Consider the following 27,194-nt stretch of genomic DNA (forward strand, 5'->3'; position numbering starts at 1 on the left):
TGCATACAGAAGTAACAATAAAAAGGATCTGAAAGATGGGAGGGTCCCAGACTGCTCTTCAGGGGTGCCCACGTACTGATGCCCAAAGCCTGCAGCACACACACCCAACAAGCAGTGTAAGCAGGCACTTAAAAGCCTGTGTGAGCAAAACTAAATAATTCAACAACTGGCTTTCTTGAATTCAAACCTTTGTAACATACAGCTTCTACTCCTAACTCACATCATGTTCCTACCCGGGTGCATAATTGGCGACTGGGTAAACAGGTTTGTGAGCTAGTACAACCAATGTGGCCAACTCACTCTCTTCTCTTCTTTCCTCCTTTTCTGCTCTTGAACCATAGGAACAGAGACTAAATGGCAGAGAAACTATTCACTTTTTAAAATTAGGATCAGTTTTCCCTTCCTGACCAGGTTAACAGGTCAGGCAAATGCCAGCATCAGGCAAAGAAAACAGTGAGACATGACACAAGGGGTGGAGAGAACATCATGAGAGCATGTCCTTCAGCAGCAGCAACGCATCAGGTTAGGTCACCTGTATCAAACAGCAACTTTTCCGAAGTCCAAAACAACTGCCATTTTCATCAGTAAAGGCTTGCTCTCTTCCACTCAAACAAAAAGGACAAGGAAGAGAACTGCTTTATAGTAGAAAACAGAGCAGCCATTAAATTGAGCTGAAAGCTGTATGAGTACCACGACATCCACAAGCACAGCAAGTCAGAAGAATCACCATCCAGCTTTTGAGATACCATTGAAAGAAAGGTTTGAACATAGGTTAGAGATACTGAGGATCTTGTAATATATGAAAGAGACAGAATGAGAGAGGGGGAGAGAAAAGATTTAGTTTTTTTTTTTTTTTTTTTTTTTAGTTTCTTTTGAGCAATGAAACAGTGTTGGTGGATGCCAGCAAACCAAATAAAATTAAGATATGTAACAAACCAGCATTTTCAGTGTTATCTTTCACTATCTACAAATTCAAAAGGGGAAAACACAATTGAGATTTTCAAGCATCATCTTCTACGTCCTCTTATCTTTGGAGCAAGTTACTTTGGCTGACAAATGGCTGAAGCTCTATGACCTGTACCATCTAGTTTCCCTCATTTACTCAGAAATACACTTTAAAAAAAGCAATGATTCAGAGCAGAAACTTCACTTACATGCTCTGAAACTCCTTCTGAAGGAGGCAAATTTGCTCCGCTGGCTGCTCAGAAATTCGAGGGACCTCCAGCCTCCCTGAAGCCAGGCATGGGCTCTCACCCTGCTGAGCCCACAGCTATTCTGGCCATATTTCACAGGCACTTCTCTTGAGGGACAGGCAGCAGCCATCTCCAGAGGGAGTCAAAATGTCAGCTCCACACACAGCAACTACGACCGTGTACTAAAGAGTTGCTTTTTACTGAGTGGGGTGGAAAACATGCGGGGAGAGCAACCTCTGCTACAAACTGTTGAAAACATTAACAGCTCTGATGACAGCAATGTGGAGCATGCATGGCTTAAAAAGAGATTCTAGTTCCTTATCAGCAGCGCTGCATGCTGTCAGCTTTTAAGGGCTATCTGGCTTGAAGGGCAGTTTTTTAGTCTGTAACTGCATTTGAACTTAGAATAGAATTACTGCTTTAACGACTCTGATTACATTTTTAATTATAAAAAGCTCCATTTAAAATTGTCCAGACCATTTGCACAAACTACATTTAGCAACTCACTAAACCGGGGCAGGTAAGACTAACCACTAGGTCTGCCTGGCACATCCATCTTGAAGTAAAAATAAAGCAAGAAAAATAATGCTCCAAGTTGGATATTCAAAATGGTGCTTGCAATATACCTCCAACAATGATGAAACAAGGGACTTATAAAGCTGCAAGCAGAGAAGATACAGTAATATAGACAGAATATTGCAACTAAGCAGCTTGGTGTTAGAAAATAGCTATAGTACTATTTCTAGCATAGCAGCTGGCACAAATAACTGCCTAATTCACTTAACCCATTTTCTGCATAAGGTTTTTTGGCTATACAGAGAATGGAAGTAACTATGCAAATGAGCAGCAATTGGGGAAATGCCAGGTTTCAGCTTGTAAACCTCTATTTACTTGCTTTTGTATATATGATGTAACACAAAACAGAGCACCCTAATTTAATGCTCAGGTATCCAGGATGGCCTTAAAACTGAAATTCCATGTAATTCATTTAATTTGCTGTGCTTGTCAGCAAAACAATTTTAGTCTCAGATTCACTCAGAGAGAAACAGAAGCTTATGCTATTTGAACGTATAAAAGGCCGTAATTCAAACAAAGACAAGGCATCAATAAATAAACTACAAAGCCTTTGAACACACCCCACCTTTCAGTGGAACTGCTGAAGTGGAGAGGAGGAGAAAAATAAAGCTTATGACAACACGACTGAGACTGGAACTACTTTAATCACCTCCCTCGATCCGCTGGTCATGCTTCTTTGGATGCAGCCCAGGATATGTTTAGCTTTCTGAGTCACAAGTGCATGGTGCTGGGTCATGTTGAGCTTCTTGTCAACCAACACCTCCAAGCCCTTCTCCTCAGGGCTGCTCTCAATCCAGTTCTTCCAATTTAATACCTTACCATGTTCTGGAATATAACTGAGTTTCCAAAGACAACTTTAAGCTTAAGGAGTTTGACTAAAAGTTCTGCTATTGCTTATGTGCTCTTCAAAAGCAGCCCACCACAATTATACCCAGCAGAGTATAACATTTCTCAGTATACCTTTCTGATCATAAACACCAAAACCCTCATTTGCACATCACCACCACCCACACACAAACATTCATAGCCTCAGTTAGAGAGATGACTTTAAGTGTTTATCATTACAACTGGCTTCAAAATAGCATGAGGTTAGCTGTTTAGCATGATATTTACAAACAGCATCATGAAGCGGAGTCTACATCTGGAAACCGCAGTTAGTACTGCACTCTGAAGTGAGGAACAAGACAGTTATGACAGGTTTCTTTAAATGTAATCTTAACTACCATATTAATTAATTCAGCAGTTAAAACCATTCAAGGAAAATGCATCAAATACCCTATATGTAGGAATGGGAGAACCCCTTTATGTAGTAATTGCATCCTCCCCAAAAGCATTTTGTAAGCCAGTACTCTTAGGCTAGGAAACTATGAGGAAAACATTCAATTCCTGTAGAAAATCATGTCACTGCTGAAGAGGGGGCTCAGGCTTGCTGAGGAGCCTGCTGCTAGCCAGGCTACATGCTGCTCAGACCTTTCGGAAGCAGATTCCAATGAAACTCAAAGTGAACTCTTGTACCCTGGCAGAGCAGACAGTTTCTAGAAACTCAGGTAATAAAAAAAAGACGGCAATGAATATCCCTTACAAGTATTCTGGGGTGGGTGAACAAAGACATAAAGACTTTTAAACAGTAGAAGGAACAGTTATACAGTATTTTCTGCAGGCTCTGGGCAGTTCCAGTGGGCATGCTGATACACAAGACACGCACAGAAATAACAGAGAGCATCTTAAAAAAAAATTGTCCAGAATGAAAGTAAATAGAAAAAAATGGATCAAAAGGATCAGACTGTAGTTTCCTACTGCTTTCCAAGTACGTTCATGTATGTGGAAGCTGTGAGTGTGAGGACAGCCTCCCAGCATGAATAGGGCAGTTGTATCTCTGCAGACAGCGAGACGGGCAAATCCATCCCCTGTCCCACAACCCTTCAGCTGGCACCCAGCAGAGGGGAGAAAGGCCCATGTGGGCTCACCAGCCCAGGCAGCCAGCGGCACACAGGCAACAGATGCATTTCTTTGGGTCTCCAACCGGCAGGTACCCGCAGTGCTGCATTACCTGGAGACAGTCCTCAGCTGCCTTTCCAGAGAGAGGGCAAACCTCACTTCTGGAGCTATCACAGTAACTAGGAACTGTTAAAGCATTTCACACAGTGCAGGAAAACATACTGGCACTTCTGTCCCCAAAGACAGACATCTTTGGAATAATAAACTGGAACATTAACATGCACATTCATTTTCCAATTGACAAATTCATTCTCTCTTGTCCTAGTCTATTCTGACACATTATTCAAGCAGCTTATAAGAACACAGAATATCCCAGAAGAGAACTTCAGGAGAAGTGTAATTAAATAACTGATTATTCTTCATGCTTTATAAATAAATATGTGCACATACACTTTCATGTGACAAGCTCCCAATGGAAAATGTTGTAAAACAAGTATAAAGTGTTTATTTAACTCAGAGAAGCAATTAAGCTATTAAGAAGAGCTCAGAGTAGGCATTACGCTGATTATCCTTAATTGCATGCATTCACAGCAGTGACATACAAAATGTAACAGTAACATCTATGCTACTAATTTTTTTCTGACCTGGCCACATTTTACAACAAATCCATTAGCGACATATATTTAACAAAAAGGTAATTTAAGAGTGCTGGTCCATAACTGCTCAAGTTGTTCCCTACCAGCATGGAGACATCTGTGATTACTACTCCAAAAGCCTATTTTAAACATGCTTAAGTTTACTTACATATAAATAGACAAAACTATAAGTTTATCTACTTTTCATGACATACTGTGTAATGTTAATGAGAGCCTAATTGCAATACCCATCTACCCTATTCACCTGCCCTAATTGCAGCCATTTGATGGCATCCCCAGCACCCTCCTCTCTTACACTGGCGGAGTTACAGTCTCCAAAATCCTACGGGATGAAGCATGGAGGTTCCAATGTGCTGTTGAGTCAGGACTGGCAGCCATGCGTGGCAAACTGCAATCCAAGGAGCACCTCCAGTGAAACTCCAGTTAGCAATCTGAACACTTAGGAAACACCAGACAGGAGCCCTAAACCTTCCTTTTTCCTTAGCTTGCAGACAGGGCTTCCAGCTGTATTTACCACATATGAACACAGACTGTAAAATTACACTGTGACCACAACCGAGTAGCTGAAATGAGTGGAAATGGTGTTCAGACTCCTGCAAAAGCAGTCGCATCTCCTGTGTCCTACAACGCGGGTAAACAAAGTAATTTTATAACTCCCTTGGCAGCGGCAGCAGAAGGAACCGCCAACAGGAACATGCTCTGCTTCAACCACACTGGAAGAGGAAAGAGGCTGCCAAAGCATCTAGTCGCCAAGAAAATTACAATATGATAGTCTTAATTACACTAATTGCATTTCCTGGTATTGAGGCAGGATTAATATAGTATTTCTTATGCTACATTTCATAAACACAATCGGTTTCAGCTTAACTCTTCGTAATTGTATTTTACAGTTCTTGCAAACAATTAGCCACCAATTATGTTCATTCCATTTTGCAGATGACTGATGAACACTCCAAATATCAGAACTCTCCCTCAAGGGAGGAAAATCACTTCTAACTTGTTAAGTAATTTTAATGACACCTCAATGAAAATTCTGCAGGCACATCACCCAACGGCATTCACTTGCCATGTCTATGCTATTATGAAATACTATAAAAACTTCCACCAAGAGGAGAGCCATGCTTGGACCAGCTTTGGAGAGCTGAGTAACAGCCTTAAGGTGATGAAATGACCACATAAAAAAAAAATTGCATATATGTATATATATTTATACACTTGTATATATTTGCATATACTTTCACATATAAATAGATCAGTCATACATAACATACTCATGCACAAATCCTTGTTTTAGAAATTAAACGTTTGAGCTAATACAAGTCTCAACAGGTGCTGGGAACTGGACTGGAAAGACCTTATTAGTTTCTCACTCCCACCCTACTTCCCATCAAACTCAAAGGCTCTGGCTTACACAATTGAGAATGACCAGCATTGTGTTTCAGTCCCCTCTCCAGGCACAGCTCCAACATTCAAGACAATTCAGACAGATATGTTAAAAAATGTTATGGTGAGATACTATCGTCTGCTGGGACAAAAATAGTTTTATAATGTTATGCCAAGGTCATCTGTAGCGACCTAGCCAGGATGGCATTTGAAGAGACTGACCCTTAGCAGCAGCAGGCATGATAGTCAAAAGCATATGAGTTTCTAAGAATTTTAGGCTGCATTTTTCTAACACAGCATAGCCTTGCTTAAGACGTACATCGCTTAAAAGGTGAAGTTTGGATAAATAGGATACAGGTAACAGCTACAGACCACACAATTACTTATGAAACTTCTATTGAAAACTGTAGGCACAACAAGCCAAGTATGTTGAGCTAAAATGAAGAAGACTCTTGCCTGGCCAGCACTGGCAATAGTGAAGCTTTCCCATAATGTAACAAGAATATACTTTGCTGGCAAAGCCTTACACCAGGGTTTCTGCATGGGTTACCCATCTTTCTTCTTTCATACCTGCAGGGTCACTAGCCCTTCACTAGACAGGAGAAGAAAAAAACATGAATCTTGCTGATGAATAATTTAAAATGCTTTACATGCACAGCATGTTAACATGCTTCTGTGCTGCTAAATGTTAAAACTTCTTATAGAGGATATTGTCCAAGAATTAACAGCAACCAAGAGGAGAAGTTCCCCCATTCCACCCCCAACAGGAACAAGAGGGATAAGCTCACATAAAAACCCAACAACCAAACAAAAAACCAAATCCAATCAGAAGCCCACAGCACCAGAAATGTTGTTAACAGCAGTAGAAGTTGTAAGCAATAATCAAACACACTTTATAAACAAAGCACTTGCAGAACCCTGCAGCTTTACATTATAACACACAGGGGGTACAACAGTAAAAAAATAAATTGCACACAACATGACAGTTTGGTCTTGTGCTAAACACTGAAAAAAAACCAACCCAAACCAACCCAGAACAAAACAAACAAAAAACCCACTCATCTCCAGGAGTAGCTTGATTTTTAAGCAGTATTTGAAGGTCTCCGACCCATCCCGTAAGAAAGGAAAAGTTAAAATTAAGTTTTGTGGTGTTTAAATTAATGAAACAGTGTAGGTTTGTTTATTTCTATTACATTGACCTTAAATATTTTAGAATACATATTCAGATTCTAGACTTGCTTTTTACATAGTTATTACTGATAGTACTTGACGGCACTCTACAGCCTTTGAGGTTGTTCAATGTTAATGCAGTTCCAGACTGGATAATGTGGTTGAGTGGACATTTTCATTTCCTTTTTTTTGAAGCCAGTGATGTTTTCACTGACTTGGGAATTAGTTTCTGTTAATAACATCTATTCTTCAAACCTGTATTAATGAAACTATTTGTGATACAGAAAATTATTTACTGATGCCACAGGCACCAAACCCACCATATTGCACTCCCTAGACAAAAAGGCTAGTGCAGAAGGAACAAATAAGACTCTTAATGATGTGATCACACATACTAAACATAGAAGAGGTTAACCTTTCAGAAAGTGAAAGTTACTCAACCCAAGAAATCTGACAATAGCAGAACCAACAACTGATTCAGATACAGCTTCCAACAACCCCTTAAGATTCCTTCTTTTTATGGTGGGAATAAATACAATTTAAAATTAAGTAAAACCAACAAACAGTCCAACTTACACTCTTTACCATCAAGACATTTCAATTCAATTGTTATCCAAGTTGAGATTTGTTATAAAATTAGAAATAAGAAGCATAACAACAATAAAAGCCTTGTCATGACTTTAAGTGACAGTGTGTTTCATCTCCATCCCCAATCCACATCTCCTACCTACATTTCACAATTAATTGAGAGACAGTCTGCCTTGCTGCCACAGATGTGAACATAATTCATCTTCAGCCTCCCTCAGGGAGGGAATTTCATCTGAAGTTCCCTAAATGAAGTTCCGGGTACAAGTATTTGGAAATTGCTACCAAGCTTCTTTCCATCTCCCTCTTCATCCCTCCAATGGGCAACTCAAAAAATGTCTGCACTTAAAGTTGTGCTGCTTAATGTCTGTTTTCCTGGGTTAAGTCTGGCTACATAGAAGGAAATGCCAACCTTAGCCTTTTGATAAATATAAAAATATTTGCTGCGCCAATTTCAGGCAGTCACAGTGGAGCATATGAAGATAATAAAAATTATAAAATTGGCAAAACCTGCTTAGGGGACAATATAATACTTCTTTCCTCCAAGGAAATAGTTCTTGATACGCTAAAAATCAGAAAATGTATCATTAGAGGCAGAAGGAGCACTGTTTTGTACAGCGCAATGGTTTCGCAGCCTTAGACACTGGTGTTTGAAGAACTCATCTGCTAAATACACACCTCTAGCCCTTTCAAGACAACAGAATCTGGGAAAATTCATGACAGAACAGCAATAATGTCTTCTCCACTGGAAAATCTGAAGAATAAATTAAACACAAGATATTTATACTGCTCCAGCTTGAGGTCCTTCCTCAAAGAGATCTGAGGGTGCTAAGTCTATTCACATGCATAACCTCTGTAGAAGGAGACAGTGGCAGAACTTACCCGGAGGGCTAATCATTTATCTCATTTGGATAATACAGTCCCTTAAAATCAAGGCTAATGTCAATTGTCACACCAGTTATTTTTGGTCTTGGCAAGAGGAACAGGTAAGACTTCAGTTACCAGAATTCACTTTGCATCCTCTTAAGAGGAATGTCCTACTGTGTGTCACACCAAATGCCTGAAGGCTTGTCAGAATTGGTATCCGAGACAAATCTCACACTGTAATAGAGTAAGGACACGTGTACATTTGTCATCCTCCTTAGTGTCCTTCTCCTTATTTCCTTGGGGTTTTCAACTCCCCAGGAGACTGAAAAACTGGGTAAGGTTTTCCAACAAAATTATACAACAATCTATTCCTAGTTATAAAAGCTCATACCAGCATTCCTGCAGATACTGATGGACTCATATAGGTTCTCTGTGTTTTGGGGTAAGATATTGATAGCACGCTGGTACGAGACACTGCCTTTCCAAGTGCCATTCAAATTGGTTTGAATGTACCACACTTACTGATTATTTCAGACATAGATATATATATATAAATACACACAGACAAGTAAAATAAGGACAGACAAACCCCAAATACAAATCCTGCATATTTACAAAACTAAAAAAAGTTTGAAATTATAGCCCGGACCATATGTTCTAACATTTGTGTTTTAAGTCTGCTGTCCTAATTCTAGAGATAAATGCGCTTCCCAGAAGCAGACTCTTAGGCATTAAATATATATATATATATATACAAAAAATTTCATTTTACCATAGGACAAACTTCATGAACTACTATTCCTCTGCTCGTTTACGTGTTGCTCTGCTATGATGCAGGACACTCTTTTCTATATACTTGCAAAACCGAATACTTGGTGTCTTAATTCATTTCTCATCCTGCTGATGATTCAGCCCCTGCCCCTCTCCTCTGCTGGGAGGCCACGTCAGCAGGACACAGTGCAGGCTGCCAGGTCACATCCCAGGCTGGCTGGAGCAGAGGCATGCAGCTCCACAGGCAGCACAGCCCTGCTTTCCCAGGGAAGAGGCTGCAGGGTCAGGAAAGACTGTGGCCATCCCTCCGAGCATATGTGGACACAGACCGTTAGGTTCTTCCAAAATGCTTGGAGTTTCCACGTTTCAAAGCATTTAAAAAAATATTTCCAGTTTCCATGGTATTCCTCTCCCCTTCTCTCCTCACAGTGTGTACCGTAGAACATTCAAACTTGAGGATTTAGGAAGATTAAGCTAAATTACAATTTAGTTACATATCAAGTTTCTTCTTTTTACTTTCATCTTCTGTCAGGGGAGTTGCATTCAATAATAGCTACCAATTCACCATATTTTGTTCAAAACGGATTTTTAAAAGACTAGATATTCTATACAGCAAATGCACTAAGGCAGGTGCATCTTATTCAAGATTTAATCTGCACACATGCAAAACAAATTTCCATGATTATTCTTAGCAGTAGCAGATTTAAAATGGAGAAGCTAAGATGATTCACACAGTAAACAAAGAATCCTATTGTTTACTTCTGGCTTCTTACATGGTTTCCTATACTTTATTGTAGTGTGCTAAAAACAAAACCTATGAGATAAAAGGAGAATGGTGCTACGATCTTACTGACAATAAGAAGGGAACGTCTATTCTGAGTTCACATCCCTTTGCTCTCTCTCTTCTCTTAAAAGATTTCAAAACGAGTTTCACAAAAGTATGAAAACGTGAAAGTTATTTATTGCACATGGAAGGAATAAGTGATGCACAATCAGGACCTCAGTTTTACTAAGGTGACCAAACACTAAAAGGTCAAAATGACCCATAACTGAAATACATGCACAGTCACCAAAAAAAAAACAACACAGGATAAAAAGCTCCACTGCAAACTGTTATTTTCTAGTTAATAACAGGGCAACAATGAGAAACTAAAATAACAGTATCTGTTATGATTACATGGTTAGGTTTTAACAAATAGTGGTTTATAGCTATGTCTTCGAAAAAACTACGGAGGACACCATGGGTAATATCCCAGGAGGAAGGGCACAACTGAACCCCGATCTGGGGACATGCCAGGGCTACCTAGCTGAACCTGCCAACACACTGAAGCAACCAAAGATACAAGATGGTGACAGTGCCTCTAAAGAATAATATTGACTCTGTTGATAGAAGAAACAAATATTTTGGCCAACACAGCAAAGATTGATTGGACAGAAAGGCAAGTAAGATGAGGTAAATGAGCAGTAAAAATTACGTCTTTATGTAAATAATTTATACAATATCACATACTAGGGTTTACATGGCCCTTACTTTAAAAAATTCAGCCAAAACTTAATAAACAGAGGGCAAACAAAGGCTATTTAATAGCAAAAGAGAAGATGCATTTCAAACCACCACCACACAGACCGTTTTGCTCCAAACCCAGATGACCAAAACAACCTGAACTGAAACTACATGTCCTATAGGAAGTTTTCTATAACATGTAACCAGTCTGCACACCACCATGTAGGCAGAAAGAGCCAAAACACTTCAGAGTAACAAGAAGAAAAAAATCCATCAGAGCTCAGACTGTATTTCACTCTCAGCTCCCTGACACAGCCAAAGCGTGTCCATCCTGTCCCACTCCGGTGCACCCTGGAAGATGCATCCCAGGAGGGTGCTTGACCTCATGCAGACACCCAACCAGCATCAGAGAGAAGACACGCATGCTAAAGAGGATATCATTTCTTCCCACTTCGCAGAATTCTGTGTTCTGATCAAGGAAATGTTCTGCAGCACATTTTGAAAACAGGCATGAATTAATTTCTGTAAACTTGACCAAGGACCAAATGCCAGGAATTCAAGAGATACTATGGAGGGAAAGCAGATACCAGCTTCTGGCTCTCACCAGTGCACAGGAAGCAGCTGCCCTAAGTGTCCAGTGTACCTTCCCCTTCAGATTTCACCAGCTGCCCTTTGATTAAAGGATATTTCCAGCCTTCTGGAAACCCCTTCAAAGCAACATGATTTTGGGTGCTGCTGTTATTTCATCTCAAGCTGAAACCAAGCCAAGTACACTGATAAGCAGCCTATCATCAGCCTCTGCACTTGCAGAGCCATGGAGGGAGGTGCTCTCTGCAGCTGATGCAACAGGTAAGCTTGCAGCACTATAAAACCAGCCAGCTACCTGAACCTGTATTTTTTCGTTCCATGTCCTTAGGCTTCTTCAATCCCAATCTCAGATCCAGCATCCCCCAGTTCCTTCGTGCAAGCCCTTCACTACTCTCATCTTGATGCCTCCATCCCTCCCGCCGGCCCCCAATAACACCCCACAGCTATCACTCCGCTCTTACATGATGTCCCACCTATTTTCAACTCTTTCCTTCCCTCCAAGAAACTGAATCACTTCCTCATTTCCTATCTCATACTAAAGGGAAAAATAATAAACTCTTTTTGTCTTGCTTAGACTAGACTGAACAGCCTTATTTCCCTGACACACACACTCCCTACATAAATCTACATCTATTTAGCCTTTAATATTATCCATTCCTTTGCATTACCACACCAAACCACACCCACACACTAATTTAAGGGAATAATAATTCCAGGAAATCTTTCATTTGAGAAACCACTGCTAGATTTTTAGCATACTTCTGGCCTTTCTCTTGAGTTACTCGCTTTCAGAGCCTCAGAAACAGCAGCACCAAAACTCAATTCTTGCATTCTTTGTTTTACAAAAGAGGAACAAGCAAGGGCCCTGCAGTGCTGAAGTTCAGCACCAATGGCAAAGCACTTTAAAGCATCACTTGAAAAAAATACCAGTATTACTGAACCATGTACGCATAGTATCCTATTTTCATTTCAAAATGTAACCATCCAAACACAATTCAGATCCATGTCTATACTATATGGATATTCATGCTTAAACGTAACTACAAACTCTCCATGCAACTGCACATCTCTATCTTGTCCTTGAAAACATCACAAAGCAAAAGCCCATTTAACGCAGAATCTTGTTCACCTGTGCTATGCTAGAGTTAAAGCATAATTTCTTTTCATTAGCGTATTTATTTTCTTCATACACAAACTTTGGGCTTCACTATTCCAAACGTAGTGCTGTGACAATGAACAAAGACTACAGGAAGTTTCAAGAGAGTGTTTTCAACAGCATAGGCTAGATTTAATAAAATTTAATAAACAGAGGGCAAACAAATATAGAGGGCAAACAGAATATACTGGGAATTTAAATTTTTATCACACCGGATGATTTTCTGCTACCTGTTCTTTTCTCCATCTTTGTCACAGGCTTTTTGCATGGTACATGTACATACGTAAAATTACAAAACAGAAAACTCAGTCTGGTTTGCTTGTGGCAGAAAACGTAACCCAGCTCAGATATCATTTAGATGGATGGCAACAAAAAGTACATTTAACAACAACTAAGCAGCTCCATGTGACCAATGGATAGACGTTTTATTCAGCCTACATACTCCGTACATATCTATTTTCAATATGTGGGTGACAAGCAAGTACAGGTGGCACCAGAATAATCATTTTGTTGGTATTATTCATACCACAGTGTTCATGACAGCTTGGCATTACTGCCTTCCAGGATGAAAAAGTACTCATCAGATTCTTGGGCACAGCTTCATTGCCCCAAACTGCAAACAAAATGCTGTATTTTTAAGCAATTTAGTATATTACATGATTCTCACACAGCAACCGAAGCTCCTACAAAAGATCTTAAGATACTGGCTAAAAACACCAGTTTTCGACCTGTCACTAGGGAAAAAGGAATTTCCTGAGCACATCAGATTCACCTGGAATCTATTTATTCTGAAAATCAGAAAACAGAATAATCTTTTTGCCAAATATAGGGGGGCTGTTTTAGTTCCATGCTGCAGTTGATCAGATCCATGTCCTCCTTCTCTTCCATTTAGTGTGGTTACCCCAAAGCACTACCTGGAAGCAATCTTTCATATAAAGGAAATACAAAGTCTATGGTTATAGCTCAGCAAAGAAATAGGTGAGGATATGCTTTGCCCTTTCCTTGCAGAGCTAGCAACAGTCAAGTCCGGAGTTTGTGAAAAAGTAAGCGGAAAAACATGAAAAGGAAATGAAGTATTTGAAGTATTGACGCATTTATGAAGTATTTATTATCTGTCAAAAACTGTGTAAAAAGAGCTTTTTATATAGTTTAAATGATTTTAAAATACTAATGATACAGCACATATACACATTTCATCTCTCAAAAATACTGAATTAAGATTCTAAATCCTTTTAACCACCCATGGAGATACAGTTTTGCAGTTAGAGCCCAAACCTCAGCAAGAGTGGCTATTAGCACAGGACGAGAGGGGTTTTCCTCCCCTGCTCCATAGGGATATCATCATTTTTGGAGGAAGTATACTACTACTGTGTCATTAATACACACATGGCTTAAAAGGAACACAGACTGGTCATCCTACTGCACACAAATAAAGGATGTGCTTTATATTTCTACTTCATAACAGACATCAGGTGGCCAGCCCCAGTATTCCGCAAGTGCTCCACTGTTTGACAGCCTAGGCAGGCAGGACAGCATGCCTTCTGCCCGCATAGGCAGCATCAGATTCCAGTCTTCTACTTGATTCAGCTTCTAGCAACTACCAAAAAAAAGATTCCTCTCAGCCCCGTTTCCCCTTCCTCCCCAATCTCCTTTCTTTATTCCTTTATTTGATGGTTGTTATAAAGGTTACAAAAGTCAAATAGAATCACAGAATGGTTTGGGTTGGAAAAGACCGTTAAGATGATGTAGTTCCAACCCCGTATCATGGGGAGGGACACCTTTCACCACATCAGGTTGCTCAAAGCACTGTCCAACTTCACTATATGCTACAGCACCTCTTCTATTAATTGGGATGGAGAAAACAAACCCTTAAAAAGTCAGCCAATAACACAAGTCCTGCTGAGAGCACCGGGAACCACACAGATGTTTCCCTAAGTAACTCACCGTGTGGACTGTGCCATGGAGACCTGTACTCAATGGCTGATTTCTGCAAAGACCAGATTTATCAGTCTCTCCAAATCTGACCTCTCAAGGAAACCACAGACCCTCTTCATGCCCACTGACCAGACACCATCATTTCCATAAACTGAGTAATCCAGCCCCCCACCATGGTCTATAGGACTTATAACATCTTAAACAAGTCGCCTCCAGCTACATGCAAATAGGAAACAGGAATAAAGGGAGAACTTGCAGTAATACATTGCACATTCAATTAAAAGTACACATTTATTCCACCCTTGCAGTATTTTAGGGGGGTAGTTTAGTTCAGCTGGGAGTTTTCACTATCTTACTTGTAAAACCATGAAGAACTAGAAAAAGTTCTTGTGTTTTGAATTTCTCCACTACTCAGAAACATCAAAGACCTTTAAATATGCATCTATTCTTTCTGCTTTGAAACAGTAATTACTCAATTAGTGGCTAATTACAGTTCATGGTGATTAAAACCGGGTATTCCACAGAGATTCTCCTCCAACAAGTATCTTTCTTCAAATCTTGAGAAGACAAATGAAGATTCACCAAGTCTTCTTTCTCTCTGCTATCTTTGCATCAGTCTTCCAACACATATAATCATCACCCAGCCCCAGATACGCCATGGAGCTAAGTGGGGTCCTGGATACAAAGGGATGGTTCACAGGACATCCATAGCAGGCTCCAGGAGCACAAACTACAGATTTCATACTTCTTAAAAAGACACATATATAAAAAAAGCTTTCACAAAGATTAGAAATGAAATAAAAATAAAAACTAAATTTAAAAAAACCTAAAAATTAAAAAGAAAAATAAAAATCACTCTACATAAGCAAAGCTACCTGCCTCTGCAGAACAGATGCAGGCCAAAGAAAAGAGCAGCTTTTGTATATCCTGAAGAATAGCATATAGGATTTTTTAGCATTTAGTGTAACCAAGTCATGACATCTCAAGTTTTTAATAAGTGTTCACTCTTCCCGGACTCAGGGGAATCAGAGAATTTATTATGAAATAGTCCTTCATATTGTGAACATAATCCTATTTACAAGCACAACTTCTGTCATAACACTGACCACATGGCAGTAAGGAAAAAGCGAGTATCGTCCATTCAACCAGGTAACAGACACACATGCTGCCTTAGCATAGTGCTAAAATTATTCCACACCTTGCTAATCATAGTGTAATGTGGGAGCAAAGGAAAAGCATCATTATTGTCTGAATGCTACCCCACATCTATGGAACACATTAACCTTTAAACCTACTGAATACTCTAACACAGGAAATAATAAAATAAAGACATTGTAAGTTTTTCCAAAAACAGTGCACACAAAATAACCCTGTCTTCAATAACCTCTGAGCCCAGGAAAAACTGAATTGTCACAAGTCTTAATCTCAGTATATTTGCTGGGTGATTACAGTTTCTTCTGCAATAGATCACTATTAACATTACAGTCAGATGCTCTTCTGTGTTTGAAGCATGTACTTATTTCAGCAACACAAATATTTCGTAACAAAGCAGGAGCTGAATCTTTAGCATGAAAATAATATCAGAATTTTCAGGCCAAACTTGCAGAGCGTACAGACAGACTTGTGCTTGGGCAGTCAACACTGCAGCTCTACCGAAAAAAGGAGACAATCTTAGGCTACAAATTCTAAATTACCTTTATGAAAGACTGCTGAGGAGTACCAAACAGCCTCACTGTCACAAACATATTAAATTAGTGGGAATATAGAACCAGGAGGTTTCAACTTGCATTTACTTAAATACACTGTCTGAACAGCACTTTTAAGCATGAAAAAAGCATAAATAAATGGTGTCATAACTATATTTGCAATGGAAATTTTTAATGTACTAGGCAATATAAAGAATACATTTAAAATAAAGGGAGTAGCCAGCTTTATTCCTATGTTAATTGCCACATGGACCGATTTCTTACCACACAGCATGCTGGATATAAATCTTAACAAGCAGTTTTAAATTGCTGCTACTATTGCTCATCAGGATTGAAGAATCCTGGATGGTGTTCAGGGAAGCTTCTATAACATCTATCTCAAACAACTATTAATTCATCATTCCCTGGGAATGAAATTTCAAGCAACAACCACCAACTCCTCCTCTGTTTAAATGGGGGGGGGGGGGGAGGGGGGCACCAAAAAGATGCAAAGAGACACCAAGATTTGAAATTTTAGAGACATAAAGGACAAACTCTTTCCTATGGGGGTGGCGCACCCCTGGAACAGTTCATTCGGGAGCATACTCCAGCCTCACAGAGCTTCACAACTCAGGATGTTGGGGACAATCCCGTCCACCTCTGATACTATCCCTGCTTTCAGCAGAAGGTTGAGTAAGGTGACTTCCAGGGTCCCTTCTAATCCAAGTTTTAATAAAAAGCATAGTTACCTCTGAGCACTACAATTTTAGTATTTGATGCAGTCAAAGGAACAGTCTGCCTTGATAGATCTCTAATTCACAGTCAAAATGCAGGGGCAGTTCACTAGCTATACAATTGTTATTAAACAGACTTCCAAACCTCTCTCCCCTCCTCCTCCTCCCCCCATTACATTTAGCAAAGGCTTTTGAATGAATAGCCCATTGAGATTGCTCCTTAATGGTATAAGATCTGGAAAAGATAGGGGAGGCAACAACACCTACCTCCCTTCTCAAAAAATTAAGATAATGACATAAGCTCAAAAAATACCACTGAAAACAATATTAGCAGTACAGCTATGCAAAGTCTATTCCTTTTAAATTTTCATTTAACCTTCCTGTATTTACTGTAGGTAGTGTCATACCTAGGGAAATACCTGCTTCACTTCAAAACTGTATTTGTCACTAGTTAGAAACCTTTCCACAGTACATAATATACAATCTGAAGGGTCTTTGTTGCGTCTCCCTTCAGACCTGTTAAAAGATTGTGTGGGCTCTCTCCTAAAAACCACAAGCACTATTTATCATATTTGCACAATTTTACAGAGAGGTAAAACAGCCGTCAAATGACTGCTTACATGTTTTTATTCAAAACTACATCATTAACTGGCTCTGCTGCTAAAGAACCGATTTAATATTCTCCTCAAAACCAGTCTGACTTCTCCAAGCACTCTGCAATATCTGTACTTCTCTGATCATTTTCTATCCCTCCAGAAGCCCGTATTAAAACAAAACAGTTTTTCCACAGATATCCTCTTAATTTGTTACTACTTTTCAGTCTTACTTGGGACCTCTCATTTGTATTTACTCTTTGCTTAAAAGGAAATGGACATATATGAGAAAATAAAAAATGCTGATAAATGACTGAACAGAGAGAAAACTCCTAGACTTTCAAGAGATTTGTGACTCATTCTGAGATACTAAAGTCCTATAGTATGTCCAGCTGCCATGTCTTCAACTTCTAACTCTTGTAAGTGCTGTATTTTCAGAACTGCATATCATGTTTTTGTAGAGATGAGAGAACAAGTATTCCGCAACATAAGCAGTGCTCATCCACACATTGGTGCGTCCTCTTACCTTGGATGCACTGCAGGGTTCCATCCTCAGCCCTTATTGTAAAGGTTTCACCTGGATTAACTTGAACCAAAAATACCTGGGAAAAGAAAAAAAAGCACACATTTGTCTCATTGTGATCTTCAAAAATCAGATTTCCCCAACCCAACTACTGCGTTATCCCTACTTTGGAAGAAATATGGGGGGAAGGGAAGGAACAGAACGGCATACCATATCTTTGGGTACCAGAGTCCAAGAGCCAGTAGAGATTTAAAAGTCTACCTACCCATCTAAATTTTAAGAGCTGAAATAAAGACGTAACTCAGTTGTGCACAAGTGAGAATTATGGGTCTGGGTTCCACCACCAAACTCGTGACAGCATGTTTAACTTCGGCTAATGCTGATACCTAAGGACATAAATCTTCAGAGCACAGGCACACGAGCGCAGAGAGCACATAAACTCCCGCACACAGCACCAAGCCATGCCGGGATTTCAAGCTCACAGGAATAACAGGGTTTTTGCAGTCTAAGGGGAGCTGGTAACATTACATTTTTAAGAATTTATCCCTCAGTCTTACACATAATAGACCTCAGTTAAACAAAACCCACAAACAGACGCACAGCTCAGTAGCTGCACACAGAACCAATGATAAACTATTCCTTCAGTAACAGGTTTTTTTTGTTTTTTAATCACCAAAATATCACCTCAGCCTCTCATTGCGGAAATCTGCAGATGATGGGAATGTTACAAACACCAAGGAGCACCAAAACGCATCCCAGTTCAGGGCACACTGCACATATCCTTATTATTTTTCCGGTGTCTAAAATGATGTTTTAGCGTGGTGAGGCACTGCAATGGGTTGCCCAGGGAAGTTGTGAATGCTCCATCCCTGACAGTGTTCAAGGCCAGGCTGGACAAAGCCTTGGGTGGCATGGTTTAGTGTGAGGCGTCCCTGCCCATGGCAGGGGGGGGTGGAACTAGATGATCTTGAGGTCCTTTCCAACCCTAACTATTCTATGATTCTGTGTTTTTAAAACTTATGGCTTAGATTTCTTTCTTAAATGAAGAGTTTCACTGGGAAGTTACGATCATTTACTTGCAAAACTTTTACTCAAATACTTTAAACACACTTCTGTTAACTCTGAATTGTCAGAAGTTGGATCAAAATCTGGCTTAATTTTTGTATTAATTTAAAATTAGATTTATATCTTTTTGTGAACACTCTAGATTTAGGTCTGGTCTTTATAGTCGAGAACACCTGCATGCAGAATTTAATCATTCAATCTGGAAAGACAGAATTTTAATGAATGTTGTGTTTCTGAATTCCTTAAACTAAATATGTAAAATAATTATTACCAAGATGACCTTTGAATTACAGTAATCCTACAAAACCCCATTATTCCAGCAACGTTTTTAAAGCACAAGCTGGCAATCAGAAAAATGACATATGAAAGCCATTATTTTGTCTGCTGCTCGGGGAGCACTGAACAAGATGGATCTGATCCAGCATACAGAGCACAATAAATGGTTCTGAAAAGATAAGAGGCAAAAGCCATCCCATCCCTAACCTCTGAACAATCAACATTTAAGTCACACCATTTAAGTGTGCTTTTGCTATGAATAGGCATGAATTATCCACAACAGGATATGGGCATCAGGTCAAAAGAAGAGCAGAGCAAAGCTATGTCATTCAGCTTACAAAAATCCCAACCAGAATTCAGAAACCTGAACACAAAGAGGCAAAGAATAACAAAAATATCCCATTATCTCATTTGCATTATATGTCTAAATCAGCATCTCTAAAGCTGGTTATTTATTAACATGCTTGATTAATGTAAACCAAATGCCCTAGCACAATGTTACACCTTTGGAAGAATTTGGTCCAACTCCTCAGAATGCACAGAATCATAGAATAGAATGGTTTGGGTTGGAAGGGACCTTAAAGATAATCTAGTTCCAATCCCACCTGCCATAGACAGGGACACCTTCCACTAGACCATGCTGCTCAAAGCCCCGTCCAACCTGGCCTTGCACACTGCCAGGGATGGGGCAGCCACAGCTTCCCTGGGCAACCTGTTCCACTGCCTCACCACCCTCTCAGGAAAGAACTTCTTCCTAATGTCTAATCTGATTCTACCCCCTTTCATTTTAAAGCCACTTCCCCTTATCCTATCCCTACATGCCCTTGTGAAAAGTCATTCTCCAGATTTCTTGCAGGCTACCTCAGGCACTGAAAGTCTGCTTATCGCTCGCTGGAGGTATCCCTGAAGTTTTCTCTTCTCCAAGCTGAACAAGCTCAACTCTCTCAGCCTGTCTCTGTACCAGAGGTGATCCAACACTCTGATCATCTTTGTGGCCTCCTCTGGAAACCCTGCAACAACTCTGTCTTCCTTATCCAAACTAGACCCCTGTCCTGTACATGAACAGCTCCATCTTCTCCCTAAGGCAGGGAGCTGAGTTTAATGGCAGACTGTTTAAAGGCTGAGTGTGTGAGAGGGATTCCTACATGAGGCATATGTCTACCTCAGAGTTATCAAAAGGATGTGATTTACAAATGTCTTTTCAATGAGTCATTGCAAAAGGTCCCTTACTAGTGCACACATCTGCATTAGCATCCCCGTACCTGTGCTATGAAAACAAATCCTTGGGTTTCTGCATTAAAAAAGATAATATCCCTAATAACAGCTGCTGCTTACGGTGGCTAAAGTGAAGGGCAGCTGCTGTCAGTTCACAGAGTACAACAGCTTAAAGATTTCATATTAAAAAAAAAAAAAAAAAGAAAAGAAAAAGCCCAACTCGGCACCAGCTACTGCCACAAAACACGGATTACGCTGGTTAGGAAGCAAAAAACCAAATCTGGCTATTGCATGCTGCAGGGTAACAAATGCCACCTCTACCCGGCCCATCTGGAGTAGGGACCGTACTACTTTTCCTAAACTTTATGTACAGCCCAATAAAGACAAGAGACCACAAAGTATTTTCACCCAGGATCTTGTCCTGAGCAATTCAGCTACAGAAGAAGAAATACCAAATATTTCTGAAATTCATTCAGTTAAGCGAAATTTTAGAAGAATTAAGAGGCCAAAGAGCAAGAAGAGAACCTGAGGCCCCGAGTCGCCAAGCCTCTGTGTATAGCTGAAAAAGCCATCTCCAGCTATGCAGGGTTTCTTAAACAGTGAAGAAATCAACCTCTAGCTACAGCGGCACAGGAAAGCAGTTCTGAGAAGTTCTGAAGATACTAAGAGACATTCTTCTACAGTGATGCTCCAAATTAGCCACCTCTGGAGCAGAAAACCCTTACAGGCCGTTGCTGGTGAAGAGCAGCTGTATCAGGAGCAAAAAGGAATAGCTGACATGTGAATGATGTGGGTCAACACTGAAGGAAGGACTGGATGTGGAGGAAGGGCTGGACACAAAGGGAAGACAGCCAACACATAAGCACAGATATTCAAGGGTAGCCTCAGACCCAGGAGCAGCGATCATGGTGCTCCTGAGGCAAAACTCTACACATGTTCCATACTGCAAGCATCCCCTTCTGGCAGGCTGCAGCCTAGCCCCAGTCTCCCTTCCCTGCCCAAAGCTGGGGTCTGCCCCATAATCCACCTAAACCCCTCTGCACTCATCCTGTGCCACGTATAACCCCCTGAGAGCTCGCAATTGCAAAGCACCAACTAACAAGCTGCAGAGTTGAGGTCAAACCATTAAAGCCAGCACACGACAAGCATAAGATACTGGGCATCTTCCAGCCACCACCCCCAGTTTATCCCAATTGCCTGGGACAAATAATACTGAAGCACACTGTGACTTCTTTTGTTAATACACACTAAGTATGTCAAACTAATTCAAAGATTTATTTTTCCCTACATCCTCTTAAATAACAAAACCATATTCTGCAGCCTGGAATGCATCTTTTCTCTTTCCTTTCCACACAAAGAATCTTATAAAGTTTCTGAAACTTGTAATTAAAAATCTGAGGAAAGCAATAAAAAGGCTAAGGACAATGTCTATTTTAATGAAAACAAACACAGATTATCTTTAATTTCCCTGCATCTCTTCCAGTATTCATCATCCCAAGGACACACATTCGAGATGGAAGTAAGAAGAGAGGTAACTTCAAAAGTCACTTTGAGCCCAGACTGCTGGCCAGCAGCATCATGAGGGTGTGGACCACTGTCTGATGATCTTCAGCCCTGTTTCAGTCCCCTGGCCTTCTCCCATCTAAGAAGCTAGAGCTTGTGACAGCTGCAAGTACAGAGTCAGCAGCACAATCCCAAAAAGGCTTTTTCTTTTCCCCTAAGAAGTACTCAGATATTTGCTTTAGTAGCTTAATCCACACAGTGTGGAAGCCCAGCCTTACCTGCAGCATCCTCAGAGACAGCTTGCTATCTTCATAACACAGTTATTTGTAGATTTACTTTCCATTTAAGAATGTTATTTTATTTAAAGTCATGTTTGTCAAGACTGATTAATGTTACTAAGTTGCATAGTTACTATAAATATTTATAATCACACACCCAATTTGGCAACAATTGCTCTATGTCCAGACTAAGTTTTCATAATGAGGTAAACCCACACCACTCCTGTCCTCCCATTTTCCTACTACCTGACTCTTGTGCCTGCTGGGAGCAGGGGAAGAGACTAACAAACCTGCCAGCAAAGTCTGGCACAGGCTTAAAGCTCAGGTTCACCTAAATATGAACTACGTACTAAGTGGGTAAACAGTCTCACACTAAGACAGAAAATGTCACCTGATAAGGACCAACAGCACATGCTATTTTCTATTTTGTACAGTACTGGTTTATTTTTTAAGCATACAGAAGAAAATCCATATTCAAAACAGATCATCATCTCCTAGCTGTTTTGCTGCAGGTCACTAGTGAGAGCAAGTGTAGCAGCAAGTGGGAATAATTCACTTGCATCCATGTGATGCAATACAATACAGTGCTTGCTGTTAAATACTTTCACTTTATGAGAACCTTTTCCTTGCTAAGGTCAGCTGCTTGCACTGCTTTGGCTCATTAAAACCTTGCCTTAAGTACTTTCCAATGTGATAAATGCTTCCTAGAGCCGGGGGCAGGGCGGGGACACACACAGCATCACAGGCATGGCCTGCAGCCCAGCCATAGGCTCCTCACAAATGCTATGAATTACTAACATCTATTGTATTTAGAATTTCTACAGTGCATAACCTTTGCAATATATTACAACTTTTTTATTGTTTGTTTTTGTTGTTTTTGGTTTTTGGTGGGTTTTTTTTTTGGGGGGGGGCAGAGATGAGAACACAAAAAAAATAAATCAATCTCTTGGGGCCAATCTCTATTCTACTTTAAAAGACTGTGCCCCAGATCTCCATGAATTTACAGCTCTGTCCTGCAGGAAGGACCAAAGAGTTCACACCATTCTATGAGCAATATTCTTCCCAGAAATGTATTCCTTAGCTGCACAGGAACAGACAGGATGAATACTTTCAACCTCCCTTCAGTAAGAAAAACTATGAAACATGCTACATCTTAAATAATACAACAGTAACTTTCAAAAATAAATACTTTGATGATAGTATTCTGGGCTTAACTATCCTTTTTTTTCCATAGTACTGAAAATAGAGGCATGAAGTAATTTGGTGTACGATGAGCGCTACTGATAGCAAAGCCCACAAGTGGCAAATCCTGAACCCCCTAATTTATCACAAGCTGAACACACTCCAAACAAGTGCTTACATCATCCCTTATTTGATGGCCATTTTTTATGGACTGATGCTTCTCAACTCAGGTATCTTAGATGTATATAAGTTATAAACAATTTCCTCCCTGAAACAAGCTTCCTGTGAGCAAATATTTCTACACAGCACACACACACACACACACACCCCCCAAAAGGACATTTCTGCAAGTATCGGTAAAAATTGTCAAGAAAGTATGAAGAAGTAACTCTAAATTTAGGCATGAAGTTTATTGACTCAGCCCAGGTGCTGTTCAGGTACAGCTAAACACTTTCAAGCTCTTTGCAAAGTGCACAGAACTGTGCTACCAGAAGATACCAAATCTTGTTCCTCATTCAGACATACTATTGTCTCCCTTATTGAAAGTGTGTGGCCCTAAAAGACAAGAACATGCACACACAGCACTACATACAGTGCCTGGGCTTGAGTCAAACAGTATAAAAACAAGGTTTGGTAAAAACACCTTTACAAAGACCGGGCAAGCAGACAACTTGCTACACCACTGCAGCTACAGTGAGTGAACCAAGCTGAAATAAAACATTCCATACTAAATTGCCTGCCATCCTGTACAGATGTGCTATGGCACTGTGAGCTGCCCCTCCACTTTATACTCCAAGCTTTTCAGTGCTTGCAGTGGAGTACCTACAGGAAACCATTGAAATTCTTGGACCAAAAGGTTAATTATCACTCCCTGAATCCCCACAGGAGCTACAAGTGGATTAGAAGCAGAAAGAGAGTAAGCAGCAGCTCTGGAAAGGACATGAAAGCATTAAATAAAGTCTGCAGCAATGGAAATTAAGTGTGGGAAACTTAATTAAAAAAAAACTAAAATAAAAAAATAGGCAGTGCTAGAAATGCAATTTTGGGTAGTCTGGAGAAGAGGGATTACTGTCAAGCAGACAGAGACATTCCTAGCTCTGCCCTGTACAATTACCCCCAGAAAGATAAAACAATTGACTGTTTCTATGCAATTGTCTTACAGTGCAGGACTGTTAACGGCAGAACAGCCTTTCGCATCACTCTCCATCTGGCTGCTGGTAAAGCTAAGGTGTTACACCATCTCCCATCTGCTCTTTTCTACATATGCAAGAATGGTCTTTTGAGAAAATCTGAAGCTCTGCATTTCCAGGTGCAGCTTATAGCACAACTCTACCATGCCAGCATGGCTGAGGCTTCACATATCCAATAACACATAAAGGTAAGCAACAGCAAACACACTCAGAGCATCTCATCAGAAGCAAGTACTGTCAGCCTCAAAGCACGAGGCATTGGTCTGCATGCTAGCCACTCGCAGTCTGGAAAACACCATGCGCCATGTCTCCCAACAGCTCTGCTACGATGCTTTCTGACTTCTAATAGAAACAGGGACCGTAATTACACCCTGAAAAAACACATGTCTTATAAAATTAGCACCTATCCATGGAGTAATATAAACCATCTTTCTTAAGGAAGTCATTCTTATGTGAATCTAATCTGAAGGATGTCCCTGCCTTACAAGTAACTAAAATTTCATTCCATTTAGAACTGTACTTTTAGAAAGCAAAGACATGAACTAAACCTTCAGGGACAGGATGAAAGTGACAATGCATAAAGGCAGCTACACTTTGCAACATATGAGGGCACATACAGAATAGAGGCCAAAAAGAGTCTCACAGAAAATTGGTATTCCACCTGCAAGTACTTAGAGAGATAAGGTCATGAGGCGTACACGTAGCATCCAACAAACATTTACGCAGAAACGGACTCTGGCCCAGAACTGTTCTGCTCAGTCATACTGGCATAGCACAGCAAAAGCTAGAAGTATTTCAATTCCAGTACGCCAGTCATACTTTTTACTCCAAAACATGAGATGAAAAGCTAGCTTAAAGGCAATGGAGGCATTTGCCAAGCAAGGCTTCTGAATCAGCACTGATTGGGAAACTCAAAGATCAGACTTAAGAGCCTCATCTCAAAGAAGGGCTCGGAAGACTTCATGTATTCCTTCTGATATACATGAGGACCCACAGGACAGTCTAACCTGATAAATGGTTTCCAGCAAGAAGGAAAAAGGCATATTTAAACAACAATTCTCCAATCCAGTATCAGTAAGCTTGTTCCTTTAGTTAAGCATACTAACATTGGACTAACTAAATAGAGTCACTAAAAGCTTTTTCTATTTTTCCAAGTTGAAGAACACTGTGCGGAAATCACTACAAAAAGAATCACAGCAATGAAAATCTGCATTATAATGAGAACCGAGACAGGTAAACAAAAGCTGACAAGTGGGATTTATTCTTCCTCTTGAGGTTGGTCTAACTCAAAACACAGCTTGGAAGGATGAACAAATGATCAAGGGTACGCGAAGTAAGAGAACGACATTTCATATTGATTCACGAAGGACACGTTAGATATACTTTGGTTGAAATGGCTAGAATCAGGAGGGAACCAAACTGACACCAAAAACCTGCTAGGGCAGATGTTCTACAAAGAGAAACGTTAACTCAAAATGACAGGTTTGGGAACCTACCAACCATCTGTTTGAACCTCCAGGCTGTATCCTGACATGAAGGCTTCATGATGGTCTTATTATCATTTTATCTACTTATGATCAAGTTTATCAGAAAATATCTCCCAGAAAAAAAATATGAAAGCAACTATAAACTTGCCATTCCCTTCTTCTTCTTCTAACGAACCACAGGATAAAACATAGGGTTGCTGCGATGAGTACATTTAGGTACGCAACATCATAGGAGTCATCTTCAATTCTCCATTTCTTAAAATCTCATCATAGATAATAGCAAGATGTCCGGGCATCAGCTAGTACAAGTAAATAATGAGACTAACTTTCCACAAAGCCCTCAAATATGTAGCATTTACAGCCATTATTTCAATCCCACTATTTTATATTCAAAGAAAGTACATGCAAATAATCACATTAAATTTTATGGTACACTTAAAGCATTGCTTTTAATGCCAGTGTAAAGGCAGATTTCTGTTTTCCAGGAAATACTCTGCCCTCCCTAGTCCTAGGGAAAACCCTCTTCCCCATCCAGAATCCTTTGGTGGCCCAGAAATAGTTTACCTAAACCAGCCACTTCCTGCAGAGCTCACTGACCTGCTGTGATCCATCGCCATTCACGATGTGAGGCATCATGGCTACCTCCCCATTCAGCAATGGTGGCAGCTCCAGCGGAATTTGGTCGGTCATCATCATTGTGACGTACATTCATGGAGGATTTTCCTCAACGGGTTTCCTGCAAGAGAAGCATCAGTTAAAGACCTTGGAAAACCCACTCAGACTTCAGAAGGTCACTGGCATCTGCATGGATTTTGCCACTAAGATAGTAACCTAAGCAGGACTCTTACTTTTGGAATAGGATGTATATAGGAACTTGAGGCACTGAATGGAAGTTTTAACTGTTAGATCGAGAGCATGTCAAGTTTCCAATCAAGACTTCCAAAACCCAACTAGCCAGATTTCCACTCTTCCCCACAATTATAATCCCAGTCCTCATCACACCACTGAAATAGGCAAGTTCCAAGATACTTTCAGGGAGATCTGCTCTGTTCCTAAAAATTGGCATCCTGCTTGCTACAACAGCCCTTGGAACTACATCACCCATGTGGTTTAGATGTTGCTACAGCCCTGTAAACAGTGT

General features: G+C 40.2%; 1 protein-coding gene across 1 annotated transcript in view; it reads right to left on the minus strand.

Annotated features, from left to right (window-relative positions):
- FNDC3B (fibronectin type III domain containing 3B) overlaps positions 1-27,194 on the minus strand; it is a 206,927-nt gene that overhangs the window by 139,538 nt on the left and 40,195 nt on the right. The window contains exons 2-3 of the mRNA XM_065674575.1: positions 26,651-26,789; positions 17,861-17,936 (exon numbers count right to left, since the gene is read on the minus strand). Of these exons, the coding sequence (XP_065530647.1) occupies positions 17,861-17,936; positions 26,651-26,761 (187 nt within the window). The 5' untranslated portion in view covers positions 26,762-26,789. The remainder of the gene's footprint in view (positions 1-17,860; positions 17,937-26,650; positions 26,790-27,194) is intronic.

Source organism: Lathamus discolor, chromosome 3, assembly GCF_037157495.1.
Source record: "Lathamus discolor isolate bLatDis1 chromosome 3, bLatDis1.hap1, whole genome shotgun sequence".
Taxonomy (NCBI): Eukaryota; Metazoa; Chordata; class Aves; order Psittaciformes; family Psittacidae; genus Lathamus; species Lathamus discolor.